Source organism: Lates calcarifer, linkage group LG11, assembly GCF_001640805.2.
Source record: "Lates calcarifer isolate ASB-BC8 linkage group LG11, TLL_Latcal_v3, whole genome shotgun sequence".
Lineage (NCBI taxonomy): Eukaryota > Metazoa > Chordata > Actinopteri > Centropomidae > Lates > Lates calcarifer.
Window position 1 is genome coordinate 16859351 of NC_066843.1, and position 25573 is coordinate 16884923.

General features: G+C 41.0%; 3 protein-coding genes across 4 annotated transcripts; 2 read left to right on the forward strand and 1 right to left on the reverse strand.

Moving 5' to 3' along the window:
- Positions 1 to 970: 970 nt before the first annotated feature.
- Positions 971 to 7863, forward strand: LOC108877561 (MICAL-like protein 1). 2 transcript variants are annotated; one of them, XM_018667634.2, is made up of 15 exons: positions 971 to 1627; positions 2148 to 2196; positions 2359 to 2500; positions 2733 to 2767; positions 2895 to 3034; positions 3410 to 3942; positions 4080 to 4125; positions 4409 to 5063; positions 5258 to 5380; positions 5577 to 5703; positions 5786 to 5897; positions 6020 to 6093; positions 6284 to 6398; positions 6485 to 6531; positions 6751 to 7863. In XM_018667634.2, the coding sequence occupies exons 1-15, from the start codon at positions 1464 to 1466 to the stop codon at positions 6873 to 6875; spliced, it is 2487 nt and encodes an 828-aa protein (XP_018523150.1). In that variant the 5' UTR covers positions 971 to 1463; the 3' UTR covers positions 6876 to 7863. The 2 variants fall into 2 exon arrangements, with proteins under 2 accessions (XP_018523150.1, XP_018523149.1); XM_018667633.2 differs by having other exon boundaries at positions 972 to 1627; positions 2730 to 2767.
- A 224-nt stretch (positions 7864 to 8087) lies between these two features.
- Positions 8088 to 10193, forward strand: polr2f (RNA polymerase II, I and III subunit F). The gene is made up of 5 exons (XM_018667644.2): positions 8088 to 8255; positions 8425 to 8494; positions 8680 to 8810; positions 9427 to 9498; positions 9660 to 10193. The coding sequence occupies exons 1-5, from the start codon at positions 8236 to 8238 to the stop codon at positions 9748 to 9750; spliced, it is 384 nt and encodes a 127-aa protein (XP_018523160.1). The 5' UTR covers positions 8088 to 8235; the 3' UTR covers positions 9751 to 10193.
- Positions 10194 to 13239: 3046 nt separating this feature from the next.
- On the reverse strand, positions 13240 to 21589 carry sox10 (SRY-box transcription factor 10). The gene is given in 5 exon segments (XM_018667645.2): positions 13240 to 16382; positions 16534 to 16645; positions 16647 to 16803; positions 18240 to 19069; positions 21450 to 21589. Coding segments are annotated over 4 exon segments (1509 nt in total). The 5' UTR covers positions 18674 to 19069; positions 21450 to 21589; the 3' UTR covers positions 13240 to 15576.
- Positions 21590 to 25573: the final 3984 nt, after the last annotated feature.

Below are 25573 nucleotides of genomic sequence, written 5' to 3' on the forward strand. Positions count from 1 at the left end.
AGACAGAAGAGACGCAGAACTCGAGTGGATAGAAGAGATATTTACAAATTAAAAACAAAATGGTTTTTAAATATATTTGTATAGTATCTCTGTTTTGACTTATTTATATATCTCAGATGTTCGCAAAATGTATACATTAATTAAAGTTAGCACTTCCTATTATAACAAATGATATCGACAACTGATTATTTCTTGTAAATGAATGTCTTCATCATAGCTGCCATAATTTTCGTACTAATTATTCTGTGAGTTCAAAATGCCAAAATAATCAGAAGTGTCAATGGAAATATCAATAAATACGGCATTGAATTGGTGTAACCATTCTGGTAATTCAATTTCTATGATCATAGAGCTGCGTCAAGTGATAAAACAGTAACAGATCCATACCGGAAGTGAAATTTCTTCTAAATTAAAGTAGGTCATTTGGTTAACGTGACCACCAACTTAAATAAATTACAGACAAAGCACATTTACTTTAGTTTCACTCTTAACCCTGTCTAGTTTTTCTCCATTCAACTCGAAATTTTGCTGCTGCTATGGTTTGCCAAGTATTTTTTTTATTTAACTTGACCGGAAGTACTTTTAAAAAGATGTCTGACTTTACAGATGACTAACAAAATCTTCCTGAAATGACTGATGTGTTGTCCAAACATCACAAAATAGCGTTGTAGCTTAAAAAACTTAACATGTTCACAAAACTAACAAACAATAAATTAACAGATAAAATAATTTAACTCTTTTTTTTTTTTTTACAGTAGGTGATCTGTTCATTGATCAAAAAGGGCTGGGAGGAAGGGTTGAAATGAACACATGTCCTGCTTTAATGAATTTTTAATGCATCTAAGTTTTGATTATGTGTTTATCTGTTATGCAATAAAAAGAAAAAAGTATGTTAAGTCTGCCTGTAACCAGAAACCTCCTCTTCCTAATTATAGAGAAGAAGCAGCTCTGTGTCTCCCTCCAGCGGCAGCTATTGTGCATTTCAGTCAGTGTGGACCACAGCAAGGACAGCTACTGCAAGTAACGGGATTCGATTTAAATTTACAGTCCTTGAAACAAGTCGATCAGAAGTCTTCGAAGCACTGCATGTGTTTGAACGCCACTTCAGCACATCCAGGAGCTCGCTGGTGGTTTGTGGTGAAAGTTAAAGTGTGTTGCTGTGACTAATGGGAACGTTAGAGACTTTAGTTGTGGCTGGAAACACGTAGCACTGTAAAATCGTCTAAAATTCGTGGATACCTTCGTTTTTAATCATACAAAACAATCTAAGAGGGAGAACAAGGCGACTTCCTTCCTGCTGCTTCATCAACTCGATGCACACGTTTGGCCGCAGGTTCTCTGCAACAAAAAAAGTAGCTGCGAGGGTAGAGGATGCTCGTTTCCTGTTTTCTCCACAAAGCCAAATCCGCCTAGTTTCATTTGATCTGCTCTAACTTATTAAGTGCCATGTTCACCCAGCCCTTATGTCTGATCTCACACAAGAAATGGCATCAACGAAGACTTTACGAGAGTGGTGCCGCGTCACATGCGCTCATTACCCCAACGTGGGAATAAAGAACATGTCAACTTCATTCAGAGATGGACTCGCATTTTGTGCCATCATCCATAAACACCGACCTGACCTGATGTAAGTAGACCGGTAGTTTCATAGAGCTGTTTTGGCTGCTGCAAACCCATCCTCAGCCAGTTGCACAAGAACAGCGGGGTGCATTATTTCCTTCTAGCAGCCTGATCTGCAGGTGCTTTAGGCATTTCCAACACTGTAAACACATTGTCTGTTTTGGGGGTCTTGCCTTGAGGTTTAATTGTCTTGTTGACTGACAAACACGCTGTGCCATTTGCAGCAGAGCGGGACTTGAACACTGTGGGACTTATCTGCTCTCCTTTGCTTGTCCTCCCTCCTTAACATTTTCTTGTCACGTTGAATGGGAGTAGTTAGTTTGTATTTACCTTTTACACATAAGGGTTGAACTAGTTTCACCTCATCTGATAGTCATCTGTAATCTTGAACCTCGATTTGCTTTCTGTGTGTGGTGTCCTTGGTTAACCATAAATCATTAGTAGGCTTAAGTTTTTGGGGTTTTTTTGTAATTTTGTCTTGTCTCCATCATCTAATCAATCTCTCCATTTTCCTCACCTCGCTCCAGAGATTTTAGCTCCCTCTCCAAAGATAATGTTTATCAAAATAACAAGCTGGTGAGTCATTTCCCTCGATGGTTTACACACAAACCACATCTCAAGCATGTTTTTATCAACCGTGTGTTTGCCATTTTTTACCATTACTAACACAAAAGACTATAAAGTTTTTTTTTTACAGGCGTCTACATTCATTCTCTGTTTATTTGTCCTGATCTGTAGGCGTTTGAGGTTGCAGAAACGAAACTGGGCATCCCTGCGATGCTGGACCCAAAGGAAATGGTTTCTGCCAAGGTGCCCGACTGTTTGAGCGTCATCACCTACCTGTCACAGTACTACTCCTACTTCAACAGGAAATCTTATGGTGTGTGGTGTTTTATTAGCTTTTATCAGATGCTTTCATTTATACTTACTTGCAGCAAGTCAGCAAGCACAGGTTTGGCTCAAAGGCACGTTGTCAAGGTACATGAATGTTGCAAGTCACTACCAGGTTCCTAGGATTGTATCTGTGATGTTCTGGGCTCTCAAATCAAGACATCCTAAAGTAAACATTTGTCTCTGCTCCATTTACATGTCTTTTCTTGACTTTGCAGCAGGTCCTACCAGTCCTGATGGCATGAAACCCCTGAAGGTAATCGCTCGTAGTCATTTTATTGCACATACTCTATACTCCCAATGCAAACACACCTGTTTTTGCATGCTGATCATCGCTGCAGCTGCTGGACAGTCATAACTGCCAGTTTCTCTTCTCTTTTCAGAGCTCGTCTCATCTGGAAACCGGCACAGATGGTTTATCCAACACAAGGCCACGAACAGCGTGTAATTTGTGTTTCAGGCCCGTCCACCTCATACAGAGACATCTGATTGACGGAAAGATCTACCATCGCAGCTGCTTCAGGTAACAGTACAGTTCACAACAGCAGCTTATTTTCCTGCTTCTGTTAGTGTTTGGATCCAGATGAATCCAGACTGTCTCAACCTGGTTGAGATGGACTGTAGTTCACACGTAAGAATGCGTCTCTAATTTGTTTCAAGTGACTACTTGTGATCATAGTTGATCTCCCTGCTCCAATATGATTCTATGTGAGAGAATCTGTGTGTGCTCAGCCACACAGCTGGAGAAAAGAACTTTTTTGTTTTGTTTTAAATTGTTTAATCAATGAATTTTCTTCAGTACATATAATTTTAGCATGTCAGTAACAGGATTTACTTTTTTCTGTTCATATGTGTTGTAGATGCTTTCACTGCAACACATTTCGTTTTTGTTTTTCAGGTGCACAGTGTGTCACAGCACTCTTTTACCAGAGTGTTACACACAGGGAAGTGATGCTGGCTCCTTGATCTGCACTCACCATATAACAGACAGTAAAAGTTCTAAGAATCATCCCAAATGTAAGTTTCAGGCAGGTTATTTCTATTCTCTTGATGGACTGGCTATCACCGCCGTCCCTCATTACACTAAGAAAACAGAGTCACGGGATAGACTTGTTTGTAAAACACCAGAGAGGGAAGAGAAAGAAGGGGAGGAGAGGAGCAGAGAAGTGAGAGACAGAGAAAACAGAGACTCAGCTGCTGAACTGAAGAGCGTGATTAAGGATCCAGGACCTCCTCAATCTCCCCTACCCAGTGTTAAAGACAGGACAGTGGAAGAGGCTCTGGTAGACGGCGGGATACTTCAAGAAGTGACGACTCAGCAGACCCCTGAGCTCTCTTCCCCACACGCACAAGTGACAGAGGGAAGTGGTCGGCCCATTCCAGAGCCCAGGGGGATGTCAGACTCTCCTGCTGCCCCTGCTCCTGCTGCAGGTAAAGAGGCACTAAGTAACTTTAGAGTAGCTGTTTAGTTTTTGTTTTAATCACTATCTGCATGTATGTATGTTGATAGAACACATGTGTTCATCTCTTCTGAGGTTATTTTTGGTTTTCTCTCTTTCTCTGTGCAGGCAATTCATCCATCCACAGCACATCTCCTCTCAATTCATCTCGCAGGTAAGTATACAGAAAGAGATTATTTTTTTGCTGCCTTCAGCACAAATGTCCAGCTCTCTTCTGTATTTCATTTCCACCAAAACCAAATATTATCTTTTTTTAATGCTTATTTTACTTTTTAGTATATTATATATCTAACATTTCCATTATGTCTTACAAGAAATGTTTAAAAATAAATCAAAATACAACAGATAGTATCAAATTTAAATCATATAAAAGGAACTTAATGAAATAGTGTGATTAACAATAATAATAATGAGTCGTCTCTTGTTTCTCCTTTTAGCACCAGCCCAACCAGTGGTCGCCCTAAAGTGAAAACTAAACATCCATGGTTGACCATTATCCATCCCGGACCCTGGACACAGCTGCCTCCCGCTCCAGCCCCAGTACCCACTCCTCGATCCAAAGCTGTCTATTACCCGCAGGGGCCCTGGTATAGACCCAAGGTGTCTGCTCCAAATCCATTTCGAGAGGACATGGCCAGGGAGAGGGTGAAGGCCAGAAGACCTGAGTCTACAGACCAGATTAAGTCCTCTGTGGAAGCTAGTCGTTCAGAGGATGGTGGCAGTCTGACAAATAAATCAGGGGACATGGAGGTTGCAGCTTCTTCAGGTGATGCTGAAAATAGTGCGATTGAATCTGTAGAGGGTGAGAGTGCGGCAACTAACATGACGGAGACTCCCAGTGAACAATCTGGAGAAAGTGAAAATGCTTTATCAGTTTTGGATGAAGTTAGAGGCGTGGGTGGCTCACTGCCAGACGTGACTGAAGCAGCAGCAGCAGCAGCAGCAGCAGCAGCAGCAGAGCCACATGTTGAGGCACAGAGTCATTTTTTAGCCCGGAGTCTCTCTGTGCCAGCCATCACATCTGCCCACTCTCAAAGTTCCTTCCTTTGTCTAACAGAGACCAATGAATCTGCCACATCAAGCCAAAGTAAGGTAAGAGCAGAGTTCGAATAATATATGAACATGTTTGTGCAGTCTGCAGTCACAGACTACATGGTACTTGAACTTGTAGAAAAAGCTGTTTTTATGTAATGTTAATGCTATGTAAACATATCAGGTTAAGCAGGTTTTAAGTGCTGTAAGGGTTTTCTCAGTGTCTGTGTAAAAAAACAATTTTCCATTTTCAGCTGGCCTGCAAAGAGAATCCTTTTGATCGAAAACCTGCAAGGACCAGGTCAAAGACTTTCCAGGACCTCCCATCTAGTCACCCCTCTTCTCCTGAACATGGCTTCCCGCTCATTAAGAGGAAGGTACAAACGGCTGGCTCAATAGATAATGACAATCGCTGCCCTTATAGCAATAATCTGAATGACTTGGTTTGCCTCCATTATCTTCGCCTTTAAAAGAAGGGTTAGATGCATTATTGAGTTAATACGATTCTTCTATACTGACTATTTTAACCCTTGTAATATATTCCTAAGTTTTAGTCTTGCATGTTGCTGACAGGTGCAGACGGACCAGTGTGTTTCTACAGAAGAGCTGCAGGCGGAGATGGGAGAACTGGACAAACAGCTGTGGGCTCTGGAACAAAGAGGAGTCGAACTGGAGAGGAAACTGAGAGACTGCAAGAAAGGTACACCAAATTACTCTTACTGTCATACAGTGTGCATAAATACTAACAGTGTAACAGGAATGTTTTGTGTCTCTGTTTTCAGGGTCCGTCCTCTTTCTATCAGATAAAGAGGAGGAACGGATGCTAATGGAGTGGTTCTCTGTCATCCATGAGAGACAGGCTCTGGTGCGCCGAGATAAAGAGCTGGTTTATCTGTAAGTAAAATGAACAGGGGTTTTGCTCTGATAATGTGTTGCATATGCCATTATTTTTCATTTCCACAGCTGCTTACCACTGAAAAAGATTGAGAGAGATTGTTTTTTGTGCATTTTCCTAGGACAAAGCAGCAGAGATTAGAGGAGCGGCAGGCAGATGTGGAGTATGAGTTCCGATGTCTCTATAATAAACCTGGTCTGTATGATACTGAGCATGACTTCTCTCAGCTTACATATCTGACAATAATAACAATTGTTTATCTAGATAACCACAGTCATTCTTGCAGGGAAACTTTACAATGATTAAGGGACCTGCATGTAGTTGTGAATGTGAATGCAGTGCTGTGTTTGGTTAAATGTTACACACTCATCATCTCCACTTTCAGAGAGCGACTGGAGTCAGGAGGATCGAGGTCGAGAGCAGCAGCTGATGGACGAGCTGGTCGACATCATCGATCAGAGGAACCAGATCATCAGCAGCTTGGATCAGGACAGGCAGAGGTGCAAAGAAAAAAAATACACGGTGCCTTCACATTCATAGGTTTTTATGTTGTAAAGTAGAAATTTAACTTTGTTTTTCCAATCAGGGAAAGAGATGAAGACAGACTCCAGGAAGCATCAATGAAGGACAAAGGTAAGAAAATAAGTGCTTGGTTCAAAATGTTCCCCTGTTTCATGTTGTGTGTCTTCTCTTGTCCATGTCTTACTCTCCCCTCTTCTTATGAAGAAGGCAGAGCAAATTCTATTGGAATTTGAAATAAATTTACGCCATACACTCATGTGCTTACTAAAATGTTTCAACTAAAATGATGACTTGTGTTTTACTGCATTTAATTGTGCTATTTCTCCTCAGAGCTCCAGAAGGATAAACTAAAACAGCTAAAGAAGTCAAAAGGAAAGTTCAAGCCCACAATAGTTTTTAAGATACTGAACCATAAAGCAGAGAGGACCAAGGACTCCATGGACAAAAAGAGCTGACGTACCATCAGGACTGCACAAATGTTGTGTAGATAAAAAAAAAAAACTCTCATAGAAAAGAAGCTCATTTATACTTTAAGATGATAAAAGTGTTTATATTTCTTTTACCACAGGAGAGGATCATCATATGAAAGACTAAGGTTAAACTCATGAGAAGCTCAGTAGCTGTAATTTCTCTTTGCAAATCATTCAGTGTTATCAGTTTACATTTTCTCCTCTATGTTTCTTTACTTGCCCTATCTCATATATTCAACCAATATTTATATTTCTTCATTTTATTACATACCTGTATTTGTTAAAGCATGCAGTAAATACTTATTTGAGAGAGTTTCATGTTTTGTCTTTGCAGAAGGGCTGTATATTTTATGATTAGCCAGCTTTTAACATTTTTTGAGATACTAGTTATCTGCTATGCTGAAAAAAGTGCATTGAAATTCATTCAAAACAGATGGGTAAAACCAATGTCTGAGTTGTTTGATGAATAAGAACATACTGCACTTCTCTTAACATGTTAATCAGTGTAGGTGTCATTTCCATTATCAGTTTTATTGTGTTTGCTCTAATGTTATGATTTTTAGTCATGAATGATGGAGAGAAGAGCTTGGAAATCCTGAAAGAGCTGGCTGTAATCTCTCTTTATGTGGATGTGTGCCTCCTGAGTTCCATCGTGATTTGCTCAATGCAGTTTGCTCAATGCATAAATACTGAGAAACGTCTGAAAAGACAGTTGATCCTGGGTCAAACTTGAGGAATTTTCTGAAAAGCAGATTCAGAGAATCCTGTTTGTTTGTTTGTTTGTTTGTTTGTTTGTTTTTTGTTTGTTTTGTTTGTTTGGCTAAAATGCCTGCACAGAAGTATAAATATTGTCTACACAGACTAAATACCATTGAATGCATCAGGTATACTTGAAAATGTGAGGTTATGGAGAAAAATAAAGACACACTACAGACGGCTTTTTTAAAAAAAATTGCCATAGTAACATCAGTAAGCAGGTGTCCATATTTTGTATGACTTTGTACCAATAGTAATAGGATAGAGATGGAAGAGATACTGTCTCATTTAGATCATTATGAAAGAGACAAATCGCGAATTCGTATCAAAATACCTTTATTTTTCTACATTAGACCAAAGTTTTAATATTTTAATACCTTTATTTGTTGCAGTTTATCAAACTGCAAAATATGCGGAACGAAACACAAATGTTCCTCGTAATCACTCGGAGTATTTTCCAGGACACTCTGCTACCGGAAGTCGAAAGGTAGTAACGTTCATGTGGGTTCATGTTGACAACAAAAAGTGTCTTGGGAAATTGTTAATAACAAGAAGGTACAGGGAACATATACGAGCTTCAGAATAAAAAATGTCCGACAACGAAGACAAGTAAGTAACGATACACAGATTTAATGTGTTAAATTCAGCGGCGTATTTACACAATACAACGTGGGCTAACGTTCTAGCTAACTAACGTTTAGCCAGTTAGCTAGCAGAACTGATCTCTCTGAACTGATTTTGTGGTCTAACTTGCTCTATTTTTTTGTTAACTTTGAAGCTTCGACGATGGAGATTTCGATGATGCCGAGGAAGATGAGGGATTAGATGACCTCGAAAACGTGGAAGATGTGAGTTCGTCGTGTAATTATTAGATCGTTGCCTTTTCTATCTGGGTAAAATATATATTCAGTGTGTCTGCGTAACTTGACGAGCCACTTAAGATTATATCTTGCTTGTTATTATTTTTGTACAGCTCTATGACAATGTAGTGTTGTCCATATTCAGATTAAATCTGTATTTTCTGCTCTTGCAGGATGATCAGGAGAATGTGCAGATCCTGCCAGCAGGAGAGGGTCAGCAGGCGAACCAGAAGAGGATCACAACACCGTACATGACCAAATATGAGAGAGCCAGAGTGCTGGGAACACGAGCTCTCCAGATAGCGTGAGTGTTGTCACATGTTTGATCCTACACATTGTGTCCTGGTTGGTGTGTCCCCAGTGTCTTGGGTTCAGATCTGCTCTCTAAACACTCTTTTACACGCCTGCCTTCTATGTGCACTGTATTATGGTTTTCATAATACATTTCATAGAAGTTCTGTGTGTGATGACACAGACTCATTCCTCTGATTGTAAATCCCAGTCTAAATAGCAGCACCTGAGGAAAATGAATGATCAAACCACAGATAATCACCTGTAAATCAATATTAAGCTGTTTGGTAAAAGGTGATGTAATATTTGAGTGCACCAGTGTAAATCCAACTTAAATGACATTATAATTACTATGACAAAACTTGATAAAAGTGATAAAAATAGGAACAATAAGTTTCCTATCTGTTAGATGAGCAGCTCTCTCCCAGTTGATTGATTAATTGGAGTGCATGATTTGTTTGAGTGGCTCTAGTCAGTCCCATTAATGTAATGATTATCAATATCCAGTTCTAGTTGTCTTTCAGGATGGTTTGGGTGTTTGGAGGCAGGCCAGTTTTACTCTGCACTTACATGTTGACTGTAATTTATCGATCACTGTACCTGTCTCTCTGCTGACTTGTTCATAATAGGATGTGTGCTCCAGTCATGGTGGAGCTGGAGGGAGAAACAGACCCCTTGCAAATAGCTATGAAAGAGCTTAAGTAAGTGATATCTCTTATAGTCTGAATTATCTGTTATGCGTTATAACTTTAGACCATTGCTCCATCTTTTGTTTCTCTTTGTCATTATTTAATGAGCAGGATCTAGAGCTTCTTTGTATTTCCAGTGTTTTGACGTGGCTTTTGTTTGTACCCTCTGACAGGAGCAGAAAGATTCCTATCATCATCCGCAGGTACCTTCCTGATGGGAGTTATGAGGACTGGGGTTGTGATGAGCTCATCATAACTGATTAAACAAATTATCCAGTCTTCACTGACAAAATAGTATATTCTGTTTCAAACACACCATCATAGCAGGTCAGTCAGCTGCACAAACGCTAAGGAATCCTCAGACTGATGCAGTCACCACCCACTCTGTGAGCTGGTAAAATATGAATACATGAAATGTACCAAACAGACACACAGGACAGTGTGTTGCTTGCCGGTTGATAAATCTATGGTCTGACTGACGGTGCAACTCAAATGAAATTCTGTTAGTATCTTCGGTACTTTCTGTTTTAACAGCTGCATTCTAACTAACAGCCACAAGGGGGAAATGTAACTTAAGTCAAACATTTACTTTGTTTTACAAAAATAATCCTGTGTTGTAATTATTCCATTTGTTGTTTTTAAGGAGAGAGGAGATTAGTGTAAAATAACTTTTTTATAGTTTAGAATAAACTCTTTTGTATAAATAACCACGTCTCATTCATATTATTTAAACTTACATTCACACTCAGAGGTTTGCAGTGAGTTTGAAGCTATACTCTGGGTTAATATCTGTGTCACAGGGATTTAAAAGTATAATCATGCAAAAAGCCAGTTGCACCTGAACAAATGGGAAGTCCAGTAAATTGAAGTTAAACTGAACCTACATTATATCATAGTGCTAAATCATATTTCAGGTTCAGAAATAATTCAGCATCTGGTGGTGCATCTGTCACAGCTTAGTCTGTGACATTATGTCAGAAGTGAGGTGAAAAGTCCCAAAATAAATCCATTCTGCTTCAGAAATGACTGGAATTAAATACTCACATCTAATAGTTAAACAGCAGAACTTGATGAGCTTTCAAACATGTAAGTGTTTCTTTTATTTCTCTACCCTGTCTTCGACAACTAATGTGAAAAGCTGGACAAATTCTGCCCTGGATGAAGTGGTGTTGTAGCTGTCATGATGCTCTCTGTGCCCCCTGCCCCCACTTCCCCCATACAAACATATGCACAAAGCAGCCAAACAGTCAGTGTATTGTTGAGGGGAAATGGGTTGTTGCCCAGGCAGAGAGAGGGCCAGTGCATGCCTGAAGAAGAAGGGGGCTGAAAGTTTGTGAGAAAGAGAGGATTAACAGCTTTGTTGTAGAGGAGGCTGTATGATGATACTCCAGCCTCTGGCAGATGGATGGGTGGGTTATGTGTTCAGTGTGTGCCAGGTGTATACAATGTGCATGGCATGTTCTGTGTATGAAGACATCGTAAATGATAACAATTGCAAGCGGGCAACAAAACAGCCCAGACACAAACTGATGAAGTAGGATGTTTTCCTGTGGTGAAAATAAAGCCATGGGGTGTTTATCACTGCGTCCTCTTCCATCTCATGAACTTTAAAAATATCATTAGTGAGGAGCTGGTTTCTGCTGTTTTCTATGATTGCGTGTAGCCACAGTCATGTTGTTAATGTCTGAAAAACTGCCTTAATCCATGAGACTTTTGATTGGAGGAAACAGCGCCTCAGGGTGACGCTGCACTCCTTTCATGGGGTAGAGGGGGCAGAGCCATGTGACACTCACCAGCACCGACCACAGTGAGGCCACCGTCAGGTCACCCTCAACCCAGCTCAGGGTATGACTAATATCTTCTGACTTATTCTTTTGCTCATTACTTGATTATGATATACTTCATTTGCTTGTCTTTTTTTATCTTATCCATATTTGTTTATTCCTCAGTGCTGTCATTGTGCCCCACACATTACGTCTTTCTCCGTGGTTCGCATCAATTTTCTTTTTATTCATCTTATCCTGTTCATCCAGTTTTGGAACAGTGGTCATTATACAACTGTTATGGGATTGTGATCTTTCTTCTCCCAGTAGTTCTGTTCTCTTTCACCTGTTGTGCTCTGACAGTGCCCCACTATGACATTTTATCGCACCAGGACCAAATCATATTTGATATAATTTTTTTGCATTTGTTTACTGGATTTAAACCAATTTCCCATGGGATGATGAATTGTGTAGAGTCATTTTAAATTCTTCAGATCTTGTATGTTATGTTATCTTAGTAACTTATTCCAACTTTGTGGCTGTTGTGCTTTACATTTGAACTCAGGACCATCTAACTGTGTCCTCGAGAAGTTATTAACCAACTGGGCCACATGAGGACAATGACTCCTAATGCAGCAAAGGGAGGCATTTTACTGCATAAGTTAGTTTTTTGTGATCAGTGCAAAGTACTTTCTTTGTCAGATGTTTCATAATAATCTCCATCAGCAAGATATCAGTTCACTTTTTAATCATTTTTGTGCTTCACAGCCACAGTTTCGTGTCAGTTCCCTGAAAGTCTGATGATCTCTCACATCACTAAGGTAAATCACAACACACTGTTTGTCATATAACTTGACAGAATAAGATCAGCTGAGTTCTCTACAATACACTAGCAGGCCTATAATGTATCAGCATGTCTGAGAGAAACAAACACAACCCTCTCACCTAACAAACAATGCTTTTGATCCATTCTCGCTGTGCAGCGTGTGGCAGCAGGCTGAGCTGATGGCTTCTACTGATCCTGGCTGACACCTGCTTTGATTAAACAGATAAACAACTCTACCTACATCCTCTTTTTGGTTAATTTTTGGAATGTTTTTATCCCATTACAACTCCAACCTGAAGGGAGTTTTTTTTTTCAGTGGATGGGTTAAATGTTGGGGGATGAGAGGAGGAGGGGGGTGAGTAGCAGGGGGTTGCAGGGTCTATGTGCAGAGAGAGTATGAGAGTCCCTTTGTATCCCGGTGAAGCTACAGGCCAGGCAGTTATGGGTAAGGCTCCCTCATTGCCCTGTTCCCCCCCACCCCACCCCCCAGGCTTGCCTTCAATGGCCCTCTTTGTCTCTCCAAAGTATCACACAGCCGATTAAAGAGAGGGAATTAGGAGTCAGGCTTAACCTGCGGCACACACAGAAACATGCACACTATAGCAAACCTGCATATATATATATATATATATATATATATATATATAATATATATATATATGAGCCTTCTATGATGCTGTATTAGTTCCAGTTCAGATGAAGGAAACTTTCAGCTGTAGTAATTCACTAACTCTGGTAGGTGAGTGTGGATCTGATGACACTTCTGCTCCTATTGTAATGTAACACATCATCCCCACAGTCTCATTCACTGCCTGCTTACCTCTGCTAATGGTCAGTGGTGGACTGCTGTAGCTGTGAGCTGCCAGCTAAAGTGAATTATCCACTAGCTGAACAGATTAAGCTGAGAATGTGAGCAGGGCTCAAGCCGTTAGATGCCACGAAAGCATGTGCTTTTGTTGTTTTGTGTAATTAATAATGAGAAGATGAGTATTTGTCATTTTCATAACAATAGGTGTAATGGGGGACAATTAGTTGTTTAAAAAATAGGATGTTCAGCTAATTGCTTGTTATTATTCTGTAGCTATTATTCAGACTGATGTGAATTATTTATCATTTCCATTATTTGTTCCGTTGTGAAAATGTTTCAAAAGGCAGACTGGTATTAAAGCAGAAATAATAGCTTTATTTCAAGTGAGAGTAAGAGATCATTAGTCATCATCACATGTTTAGGCTTTCACTCCTGCTGTTATTTAATAGTTGTGCTGTGCTGGCAACAGTTATACATGAATGGAAAGAATAAATGCTAAAATGGCAGTAACAGTCAAAAGTTTTCTTCAAAATGGAGAGAAACAATTAACAGCGCACACAAACATAAAACAAGTATAAATAGGAAATGTAAAATTCATAGCAACATTACAGACATTTCACACATAGCAGTGAAGATGTAAAATGTACTTTGCGTCTTGTGCTGGAGGTAAACAGTTAAAAATATGCTTTAAGCACCAATGGACTGAATTAAAACAAGCAGTGCTGCATGCATATGGTTCATATCTGTGGCCAGTAGTGATAAAGAATATATCAGTGATATACAGAAAAACAAAGCAAATTCATTTGCCAGATGGAGAATAAAATACTTAAAATACAGTTTTGTTTAGGAGATGAGAGAGAGAAATTACATGTGGAAACACAGTAGACCATAGAGATTAAAGAGAAATGAGAAATAGACACAAACAAACAGATTAACTCATAGTTTTTTTAAAAATTGGAAAGACACAAACTTTTTATAAAGTACAGCTTGTAGCCTCTCTGTGTGTTAGTAACAGGGACAAGGCACATTTTATTTGATATAAGGTTGTGTTAGAACTTTTCATCTCCTAGAGGTTTTATTTGCTCAATCTCTGGCAACTGTTTCTCAGTATTGGCATCACCCACACTGAAAATTAGTTTAAAAAAGAAAAAAGAAACACAACTACAATCAAAAGATGTGACATTTCACATTGAATACTGTCCTATATACACACATTGTATGACACACAAGGGAAAAGAAAAGGCAGTGGTGCAGACTTTCAGTGGAGATAATAATGGCAAAAAGCATTTGACAGCTTTATTACAGTCAGTTGTTAAAACAACGCAAAAGCTTCTATTATCTACAGTCTAATAAGACACATTGCAACCATGGTCAATGAAAAGAAATTATCCAAGTATAAATAGAATTGTCTTTTATCATGAATGTTCTACATGAATATGTCAGAAACTACTAAACTAAAATCATCACACTCATCAGTGCCTCTGTGACAAAACATTAACTTTTGACACCAATACATTTTGAAAAAGTTTGCAATATGTCAAGTTGAAAAAATTGTTGACAGCTAAGAGAAAACTAGTTAGCTACATAAAGTAAAGGTAGTTTTGAGTGTCATGTTGGGAGAAACATCTGTAAAATCAGTTTCTTGTCTATGTATGAAGTTTTGGTCTCAAAACTTTGGTCATATTACAAATATTTCATATCTGTACACATCAATACATGTACATTTGTAACTTCAAGTACATTTTATAAACTATTCTGATAATAGTCAGTCACCTTTTTTTTGACTAAATATACATTTCACTTCACAAAACTCAACATGGTTTTATGGCATTTTTCTTCCATGCATGTTCGTCGTGTGTATAAAAGGCATCTGAAGTGAACACAGCACAATCATTTGAATTAAATAGGGGCAAATGTGCCTCAGACATCAACTGAATGTTATCAGTGTTTGTTGTGTTCATATCCTTAAGCAATACAAAACTAACATCTGTTTCATAAAAGGTCGATCTTGCCTGAGAAATAAATGGGCCACAGCCAGATGATTTGGCACTCCACTCTCCCGGTACAACAAAAACATTTCATATAGGATTGAAGAATGAATCTGGCTCCCTCTCAGTCACACCCTCCATAACACAGGTCAATGTTCTGATCTTGAAGTTTTATATTTCAGATTTAGATGTTGTTAATTCTCACTGTGTGCTATGGTCCCTGTTGCTGCTGACCCCACTGTCGGCCTGCAGTGTGCCTCCTCTGATGCACAGGGAGTCACCAAACCAATGAAGACATGATCCTTTACCACCTATGAACACTGCTAAATGTGTTGTTTGAAGTGCCAGTGGCACTGCTGCTGTGAATCTAACCTGGAACTGCTGACTGCTGTGGTGGATGCACCATCAAAGTAACACACTCTCTGACTACTACTCTGCGGGCGCCAAATAATCAACCACACTTCAAAAGCACCACGCTCCAAGCTCATCCTTGGGCTGTGACAGCATTTCTGTATCTGGGTGAGGGCAGAGCAGGGTTTCACCCCTCCTGCCTCCCCAGCCTCCTCCCCCGGTGCCTGCCCACTCCCCCCAGCCCAGACCACTTTGACCTCTGATACCACCAGCACTGCGGATGTTGCTGCTGCTGCTCCTTGGGTCTGACATGGGGGCCGAGCCTGCACCAGAACCTTCTGGTCTCGTTGTCTGTCATGGCCGCGACAGGGTTGTGTAGACGGGCTGTTCCCAGTGTGTGGGGCTGTGCGACTGCTGTACGCTGGCTGGGTCAGTGATGGGTGTGTACAGGGGCCTCTGGGAGGGTCCCATGTAAGAGAAGGCCGAGTACAACCCAGAGGCCTGGCCAGAGTGGGCGTAGTACGACCCCGAGGCCTGGTGGTCAGCATATTCAGCAAACTGAGCCCTGGAGGCCAGTGAAGGGAAGGCAGAGCTGTAGTGAGGAAGACTGAGGGGTGTGTACGTGACATGGGAACCTGCTGACACTGCCTCTGCAAAGTGACCCCCAGCTCCTCCGGCCTCACTCTTGATCTGGGCCTTAGATGGGTCTGAGCCCAGAGGGGAGCCATGATGTTGCTGCGGCTGCGGCTGTGGCTGCGGCTGCTGCTTGGAGAGCCAGGCTGCTGAGTGTCCACTGGCCGCTGCCAGAGCTGAGGAGATGCCATAGGTGTACGGCGAGGCCGGAGAAGTCGTTGCAGCTGCTCCTCCCCCAGCGTTCTGCCCAACACCCGGGTGTCCATTCGGGGGAAGATACTGGTCAAACTCGTTGACATCAAAAGGCTCCATGTTGGCCATCACCTCGTGGCTCATCTCTCCAATGTCCACATTACAAAAGTCAATGTGAGGTTTCCCAGATCCTGGAGCACCTGAGCTTCCTTCTGCTCCCATTGTGCCACGGGAGCCCCCGTTCCCAGCACCCTCCCTCTTTCCATCCCCTGCCTTCCCAGACTGAGGCTCTGTCTTGGGAGTGGTGGGAGGTGTGGGAGGACTGTGGCTCTGACCTGTAGAGACACAAGAAAACATGTAGTTACGTCACTTTTCCTTTGCAGACTCAAACCATTATCTGTGTGTGAGCCAGTTGTATCCAAACTAATCTAACAATGTGACAGGGACGGGATCAGTGGGGGTAGTGGGAGGGAGCCTGCAGCCCACCTGCAGCATGAGGGTGGTGCCCATCTGCCAGAGGGGACCCGGCTCCCCCACTGTGGGCCACTTCCAGGTGGAGGCCCTTGTAGTGAGACTGGCTGTGGCTGACCTCACCCTCCGAAATGGCCATCGGCCTCACTTCCTGACCCGGAACCAAGCTTTCCATTCTTGCGGCGTCTGGGCTGGTATTTGTAGTCGGGATAGTCTTTCTTGTGCTGCTTCCTCAGCCTCTCTGCTTCCTCAATGAAGGGTCGCTTGTCGCTTTCATTGAGAAGTCTTGGATAAAAAGAAAATATGTAGATAGTTGGGTTTATTTCCATATGAAGAGGAGAAGAAAAGATTATGCAAAAAGTGTCTAGAAATGTAACTTTGGTAAGTTTTCATTTAGTATAGGGAAACAGTAGTCACCTGAGAACATGTGGAGCTTGTGATAACGGTCACGTGACCACCAAAAAGGAAACACATTAAGATGAAACACATGATATTTGGGTAAAAAAAAGATATGCTCTGCAAAATACTTTCCATTAATAGTTTTCTGTGCATATGTCAACATTTATTTTGTTGTTCCAGGTAGATTATTCATTCTCTGCATCTGCACTGCCGTATCTAATGGCATGCCTGCAAGGGTGCTTTTGACTGCAGGACAGTAATGAAATAACACAGGCCATAGACGTGTCCTGTCTGCAAACATGGAAATGAGCTCCTTATTACTACCACTGGTAGGAATGGCATGAGAAAACCCTGACCTTCTCCAGCCTCCCTGTTCATCATGTTTCTAGGCCAATTAACCAATCATGCCTGAGCCCAAGGTCAAGTCTTCATCAAATTAATGTTGGATCCCCACAAGGTTAATACATTTAACCTTTCTGGCCTTTCTTGTTAGCAGATAGTGAGTATTCTGTGCAGGAAAGCAGCAAAGAATGAGGAACTCTGTAAAACAGAGACTGGATGTGTGACAGAACTTTTAACTTAAAGAGCTGCAGGAGTGCAGTGATCAAAGCTAAGAACTAACCTCGAAACATTAGAGATTTCAAAACACTTTGTAATTACGTATGTATAAAAGTTCATTTATGAATAAATATAGGAAATTAAATGACATGAAAAATATTTAACTTGTGCTGAATGGCTCTGTGAACACCCTCTTCCTCCCTCAGGACCTATTTGCCTGCAGCTACATGGCCAAGGATTAAACAGTGTATGAAATTAGCCTGGATTCAGGAACATGTGACCATGGCACACACTCACAGCAGATACACAGATAGTGGTTCCTAGCCAGTGAGCTGTGACCAAAAGTTGGAAACCAAACAGTGTGGCCTCCCCTGTCTCCTGAGAGTTACACAATTTACAACGAATACGTTTTGTAGAAAACACAATGCCACAGATAAACTTATATGAGGGAATGTTGTGTTGCTACGTTTGAGGATTATGACAATAAAATAAAATGAAAACTGGGGACAGAAATAACGGGGAGCTAACGCCCATCCTAAAAAGAAACTGTGACCCCTGCAGAGCATGGATGTTTCAGGAAATGTTTTTCTCGAAAGCTGGAGATTTATTCTGAACATTATTCATTTAAAAGTAGCAGCCTACCATATATAGGCTGCTGTTCCCTAAATGTACTGTTAGTGTACTGTTAGTGTGAGCATCATCAGAACATTACAGTCATTTGACAGTAGGTTGACTATCAGCACTCAAACAAGTGTCCTCCTCACCTCCACAGCTTCCCCAGGGTCTTGCTGAGCTCGGCGTTGTGCAGGTGTGGATGCTGATCGGCCAGTTTCCTCCGCGCCGCCTGCGCCCACACCATGAAGGCGTTCATGGGCCTCTTCACGTGCGGCTTGTTCTTGCCTCCGGTGTTCACGCGCACGGGCATTGGCACGAGGGTCCAGTCGTAGCAGTTGAGCACCTGGCTCACCGCCTCGCGGATCCCCGCGGGGAATCGCTCATCCTCGTCGTCGGATCTGACGGAAGAGCAGCCCGCGGACACGTCGTCCAGACCCACCAGCTGCGGCTGCTGCTGCCCGTGGAGAGGCGAGTCCCCTCCGCCCGTCGCGCCGGAGGAGTGACCCGGAGACAGGGAGCGGCTGTCGTCCGACATCCCGGGACTGAGCTCAACCTCCGATAAGCTCTGCTCCTCTCTGGACATCTTCCTACACACACACAAACCTCCAGGTGCGCAGAGGATGCAAGGCCTGTCCTTAAACGCTCAGCTCTACCTGTCGGGTCCCTGTCGCTCTTTAGCCCTACAGTGATGCACGGAGTGTCGGCTGTTCTGTCCCTCTGGCTTCCTCTAAGTTATAATATAAACTGCCAGTCTGTCTCTACTCTCAGCCTCCGTTGCAAAACTCTGTGAGGGTTCCACATTAAAGTTCTTTCCATCCGCGTTGTTGGTATCATAGGCGGCTCAGTGCGCACCTTGGACCCCAGTTTACCTGCTAATGCACAGATGTATGCGCCAAACTCACCCGGTCTCACTTCCCTCCTGACTTCCCCTTCTCTCTCTCCTCCGTGTGTCCCGTGATCGAAATCCAACCGCAAAGACCTGAAACAGCAGAGTGACGAGAAGTTCAGGGGTAATGACAGTCCGTGTTTCACTGGTACGACTGAAACCTCACCAACACCTGGAGACTGTGGGTTCGAGTTTGCAGTTTCTTTCTCTCCATCACAGTAAGTAAAACCTAAAAGAAGTGGTTTTGAAAGAGCTGAACGGTTGCCCCACCCCAGCTCACTTTTTCTCCCACTATTAGCAGCATTCATACAGATATGAGAGGTGAAGAAGAAGTGGTTCTTTTCAGGGTTGGAGACATTTACATCATCAGATTAACAGGAGTTTATATCTGTATGTGATGGAAGGTGTACTATAGTCTCACTGGGGGCTTTATAATTTATTCAATATTCATTTAGTCTAGAGAAAGACATTATGACACAGAATCTTTCAAAATTGAAAGTGGAAATCCTAAAGTCTTTTATTCTTACAGTGTGTCTGCATAAAGTTCAGTCATTTTATCTTGAGAATAAGTGAGAATGACCGGCTCCTGCATGCCCCCGCCACCCAAACAAGCTACTGTTTAAGGTTTTGCAGTTATTCCAAGCTCCCCGGAGAGAAAGTGCTGGAATGATACGAGGCTGCAGCAGCACACAGACCTCGGATTTATACCCCCGCAGTTCTTGGATAAACATAACCTGGCGCTGGAAATATAAACCCCGTGTGCGTACGCGTGTGTGAATTAGACACAGTCTGTGTTTGTTGAAACAGGGGCAGGTCTATATCGGCGAGGAGCAAAATGCGTCCTTGTTTTGTGCGTTAAATCAACACTCGGCCTCGAACTTCGCGTCCTAAATCAGCGAACTTCCTGTGAACCAGCAACCAGTTTGTTTTCTTACTCCGGTGTTATGTTGCAGGAAAATTAGCGATCTCGCTCCATGTCTGGTGACATTATGAAATAGGTTGTCAGTTAAACAGTGATGGAATATAGTCACTTAGCACTCAGGTACCACACCCTCTTGTTTGAGAAAACGCTTCACATCTTTAACGCTTAACCTTATATTGGCTCATCTATGTATAAGTGAATTTATATATGTATTTCTGCTCAGTTATTTAAAGTTGGCATTTGGCTGATGCAGCTGTGCAGTGTGGCTCTTAATAAAAGCTCGACCTGTTCCGAATACAAGCTTTTAATTAACATCAGAGATGCCAGGAACTGTATCTATTTCCAACCGACGGGTGCGTATAAAGCTTCGCCATCTGTCCGAGGCGCATTAATAATGATATTCGCCTGCCACCTGGTCCGCAAGGCCACTCCGCAGACTGTCATCACGTCCCCTGCTCCAGAGACGCAGTGCGTAAACATCGCACGCAAGGCACCAAAACGCCTCATTGCGCACGTGTTGTCTGTGTTTGCGCGACACGCCGCTTGTTTATAAAGTCACTCTTACAAAAGAAAGGAAAGAGCAGTGATCGGGAATCACTTGACTGAGTGGTGATAATTTCCTTTCGTCACTGAACACAGTCATCATAAAATATGTTCTGCCTGCAGCGCCTAAAATCACGAACAATAAGCCACTGAAGATCTCAAAAGAGACTCATCTGTCCGCTTAACACGCCAACACCAAATGTCATTTGATTCATTATCTGATAATGTATAAATTGTTTTCCACACGCCATTCAAATCACGCTTGTTTTTCATTTACATTACTGAGCACATTAACTGAGTGTAATGAATTTCGGCTATGTGAACTCATTATCGTCGCTTGACTTGCCAATAAGTTGGCCTTAATTTGCTTGTTTGAAACTTTTTTTGTTAATTGGTTTTACATTAGTTCACATTTGTCACAGATGAATGTTTAAAGTTGTCTCACAGTTTCCTGCTTTTTGCTTTTCTTAGTGTGAAACTGTCTCCTCAGTTAATCGAACTGAAAAATCTTGAATTTTTAAATCTTGTGTCAGGAAAAACAGATGATTGATCAACGACTCATTAAAACGAAACCATCTCAGAAATCAATAGAAAACTGATAACAACAGAACTATCACTGCTATGACAGGGATTTTAATGTTTATAATCACCACCTTTATCAAAAACTGCCAAAACATAAGCTTTATACTGTATTTAAACATCTGAAAAAGCTGCACCAGCACTATTCTCACACGGTTCTACACAGAGACCTGGATGATTAAAATGTCCCAAATGTTATATTGAAGTTTCAGAATGAACAAATCACAGCCCGAGCTCACAAATCCTGAAAGAGTTGTTGAAAATTATCACAGCGATGTTAACTATTATTACACATAATATTAGGTTATATCTGGAATTCAGATTCGGAGTTCTTCAATGATTCCGATGAGAAGAAATAATCAAATCGCAGAGTCAGAGCAGCAGCAACAGCAGCAGAGAGGAAAGAGTTGGAAATGCTAAGCGCCTTACTTCAGTAATGAGAAAAGGAGGTCGCCGGTTAAGCACGAGAATCCGTGAGTTCCCGAGTTTCCAAAGTGACGCTCGCTCCCCAGCCCCCTCGCTCGCGCTGCCCGAGTATGAATGCCTGCTCTGTGTGTCGGTACCGGGGCTTAAAGAGCTCCTTGTATGAGGCCAAGAGAGAGAAAAAAAAGAAAAGGAAAAAAAGAGATGCTGGGGAGGACAAGTCTTAAAGGAGCAGCACAAATGTACAGATCATGTCTGATTGGTTGAGGAATAGTTTGCTCTCTCTCTCTCTCTCTCTCTCTCTCTCTCTCTCTCTCTCTCTCTGGAAAAAATAGAAAGGAAATATGAGAAACATGAGCGTGCGTAAATTGTGCGCACAGAAAGAAATAGCCCATACACAAGGTTTGGTTATTTTGCATTGGTAAATGTATATTTTCTTTATATTCTACTATAAACTAAACGCATATTCTTTATAGTACAGGTGGCCTGCGTTTCATGTTATAATTCCAAACCTGGGAAATCATACAGGCCTCTTGTTTAGGTGTTAACTTGAGAGGAAGTTCATGCTAATTTGCAGAATCAAAATGGCCATTTTATTTACAGGCCAGCTTCATCTAAAGGAGAAATAGTTGCCCCATGAAAATTGAAACTGTGCACTAACGTGAAACATACTGTGTATGAAGCTTTCACTCCAGAAAGAGCTACAATATTAAATCAAAGCTAAGGAGCATGAGTCATTCAAACTATCAATTTGACGGATTTGATATCAGCTGAGAAAAATGTTCTCGCGTCGATGGAACAGACACAGTTTAAATGTCAGATTTCAGAACATGCTCGGAGGCAACGCAGCAATCTGTCACTGACAGATCCACAAATTCAGAAAACTTGATCCGAGGCCTGATCATTTCTTGAGAAGAGAAGCATAGGACAGGGGGCTGAAGTTTACCGAACCTGTGGCATGCTGTTGGTCTCTAATAAGATGCGGTTAGTTGAGATAATGTTACATTTTGATTATGGTGCACAGATTTTACGCACATTTACTGCCCCTAAACACAATCAATTATGGATACATTAACAGATAATAGATCAGTTTTGACTGAACATTTATAAAGGACTGGGTTTTGGAATCAGCAGTGCAGTGAAAGTGAGTTTATCCACTTTGTTTTAGGGTGAAATGTAAAAATTGAGATGTAAATCAAACAACATAGGTCTGTATCAAACCATAATAGTGAATATAAGATTTAAATTGACACATTTTTAAAATAATAACATCGGCCCACATTCATTTGGCGCTTATAATATATTTTATATGGCCTAGTTTCATTCTTGTTTGTCCATTTACATTCACCAGCACACCACAGGTGTAGGCTGTAACAAACTAGACTGTGTGGCATTCACAGTGCGCCTCTTCATATCCATGTGTGAGTTTTATAATTGCATCACCGCCTCTAACTGAGAGTTTAAAACCAAACAGTACTGGTAGAAAACGTAGAAAGGAGAGACGAGAGGGGACATTATGGGCCGCGCGGATACAAACACGAGCGCTGTTCTTCCCAACAATGACCCCTTGTATCCCCGCCATGCGACACACTGGCCCCCAATCCAAAAATCACCACTTTTTTTCATTATCCATGAATGTTGACTGTGATAAGGGAATCCTAACCATGAGTGCATCTCTCTGTCTGATTCTCTGCCTCCACTCCTTTCTTTGCGCCCTTTGTTTTATCTCAGGTGAATTGTAATCATGTGATCAAAACGAGCACCCCCTTCCCCCTTAAACGAAAAAAAAAAACGGGGGAACAAAAAGCAGTTTTGTGCATATAAAAAAGAAAAGAAAAGAAGGGAAAGCCTTGTGTCTTCCCTTCTGAAGCCACTCTTTATCCGCGCCTCAACAAACTGACATATAGAGAAAAATGCTCCAGGAGCGCGGCGACTCAGCCCCCGGGAGCTGCGGCGGGACTGTCCGGCTCCTGGAGCTTTAAACCGGGGACGTTCACAGAGCCACTTCGGGGATTTTACTCTCCCGCTGTGCAGTTGAGGATTTGCGGCCTGGCCTCGGTTTGACGTGAGTGTTTGTTTTGGCGTGTGTGTGTTTGTGCACAAATAATGAAGGGAAATGAACAGGCCTAACAAAGTTACATTGCTACATCAATTGATGGCGTTTAAATGAGACTAAAAATCCTGATTAATGTAACACACGTTTCTGTGGCTGCAAGATGGCTGCACATGTCATCTGATGAGACATGAGCTCGTTGATGAAGTAAAGCAGGAGCTGGGCTGAATTTTATGTTTTGGCCATAATTTAAATGACTGGCAAAGTGACAAAATGCTCCAAAAATATTTTTCCTGTTGTCACATTTGTGTATTTTATTAGAAATATTAGTGAGAAAACTTGGACTCAATTAATTATTGCTTAATAATTTTCTTAAAACATTTAAAACTTTGTCCGAAACGTTGCCCTCAGAATAATAATGGATGGCTTGACAGTCTGCACAGAGTTAGTTCAGACAGAGAGAAATTAAATTAATCAAAGATAGATGGAAGAAGCGTTTGGAAAAACGAACGAGCAGTTTCATTTAAGATCGTTATTTTTTCAGTCGACTATTTTTTTTTATTTATTTATTTATTTTATTTTTTGTCAAGTCTATGTATTCGGTGGAGAATCGATTTTTGTCCGTGTCTAAAGCCTTGTCTCGCAGCTGGTTAAAAGTAGGTCACTCATTATAAAACGCATTACATTTTTATTGGGCATAAATAATTAGAATTCATTTTTAATAAGACAGCTGTACTTTTTTTTCCATAAAAGTAAAAAAATAAAGCAACTTCAAAATACTAAAATACTAAACGATACAAAAGTTATATGGATGCTTTTGAAAATGTAACAAGCAGAAAATGATTTGCTGTGTATTCTGCCCCCAGTGAACAGTAGTAACAGTTCAATTCTTGGCATGAATCAACTTTACTGATGGAAATAATAAATACATCTTGTGATGTTATGTCATCAATATGGCACCATAATGTTTAATGAAAATATGGAAAACTCATAACAATAATGGAAAAGTGATTTAGTTTTATTGTGCACATAAAATCCATGTAACTGTCGAGCCTCACTCTGCAACTTAAAGCTGTTTCAGAGTAAATACTTTGCTACACTGAACTAATTAGAGGACAGTTATTATTAAGGCCTGTGATTCTTTGCAAAAGATTTACGATATAAACAAAGAACACAGAAAAGAAAAAATGACTATAGTCTGACAAAGTCAAAGATGAACACAAACAGGCAGCAAAAAGAGAACAAGATGATGCAAACTTGTCCTGTCATGTGACAGAGATGATGTCGTTTGTTGTGAAGCAGACATGGAGACACAAACACACACAAACAGCACATGGGGTGACAGTTAAAAGGTCAGTAAGATCAGATTGTGGCTCTGCAGAAGCCTAACATGGGCTCCGTAGTCCTGTGACCATGAGGACAGGCCAGAATCACCTCAGAGCTACAAACACACAATCATCCCATCCCCACTGCTGAATGTGATCTCAAGGAATTGTGTGTAAATAGCACACCTCTTTCAGGACATATGCACTCCTAGTTTAGGTTTCTAAATATGAGTCATGACACAAACTTAACCACTACTGGAGACTCATCTAATAACACAATGATTTAGAGGAACAAATAAACCAATCAACAACAACAACAACAAAAAAACACTCACAAAATCTCATATCTAAACTCAGTCATACTGGGGAAAAGTAGTTACTGAACTGACTTTATATATATATATATATATTATATATATATATATATATATATATATGTACAAAATGTAAAACAACAACTGGTTTAGCCAGAAAAGAACATAAGGTTGATGTGTATATTTCATTTAATGTACTGAGATTTATTAATTTGTGATTTATTCATTTATTAAAAGTAACCAGAAATAATTTCACAACCAAAAGATCAAATTTATTTGGTGTATGTTTCCTGTGGACTACGTACAGTTGCTTTATATACTGTGTCTATATAGTCACATGGCTGGTGGGATATTTTGAAGCTTACAAAGGAAAAACAACAGTATTGTGTTATGGAGCGAGGGACAGCAAAGCTGACAAGATGTGAGCACTGCCCTTCT

Excerpts from the sequence above, each read along its gene's own strand:
- LOC108877561 (XM_018667633.2), top strand. The coding sequence starts at position 1,464 with ATGTCTGATCTCACACAAGAAATGGCATCAACGAAGACTTTACGAGAG. Across the intron at positions 5,381-5,576 it reads TCCCGCTCATTAAGAGGAAG|GTGCAGACGGACCAGTGTGT; the intron begins GTACAAACGGCT and ends TGTTGCTGACAG. Across the intron at positions 6,094-6,283 it reads ATGTCTCTATAATAAACCTG|AGAGCGACTGGAGTCAGGAG; the intron begins GTCTGTATGATA and ends CTCCACTTTCAG.
- polr2f (XM_018667644.2), top strand. The coding sequence starts at position 8,236 with ATGTCCGACAACGAAGACAA. Across the intron at positions 8,256-8,424 it reads ATGTCCGACAACGAAGACAA|CTTCGACGATGGAGATTTCG; the intron begins GTAAGTAACGAT and ends TTAACTTTGAAG. Across the intron at positions 8,495-8,679 it reads ACCTCGAAAACGTGGAAGAT|GATGATCAGGAGAATGTGCA; the intron begins GTGAGTTCGTCG and ends CTGCTCTTGCAG.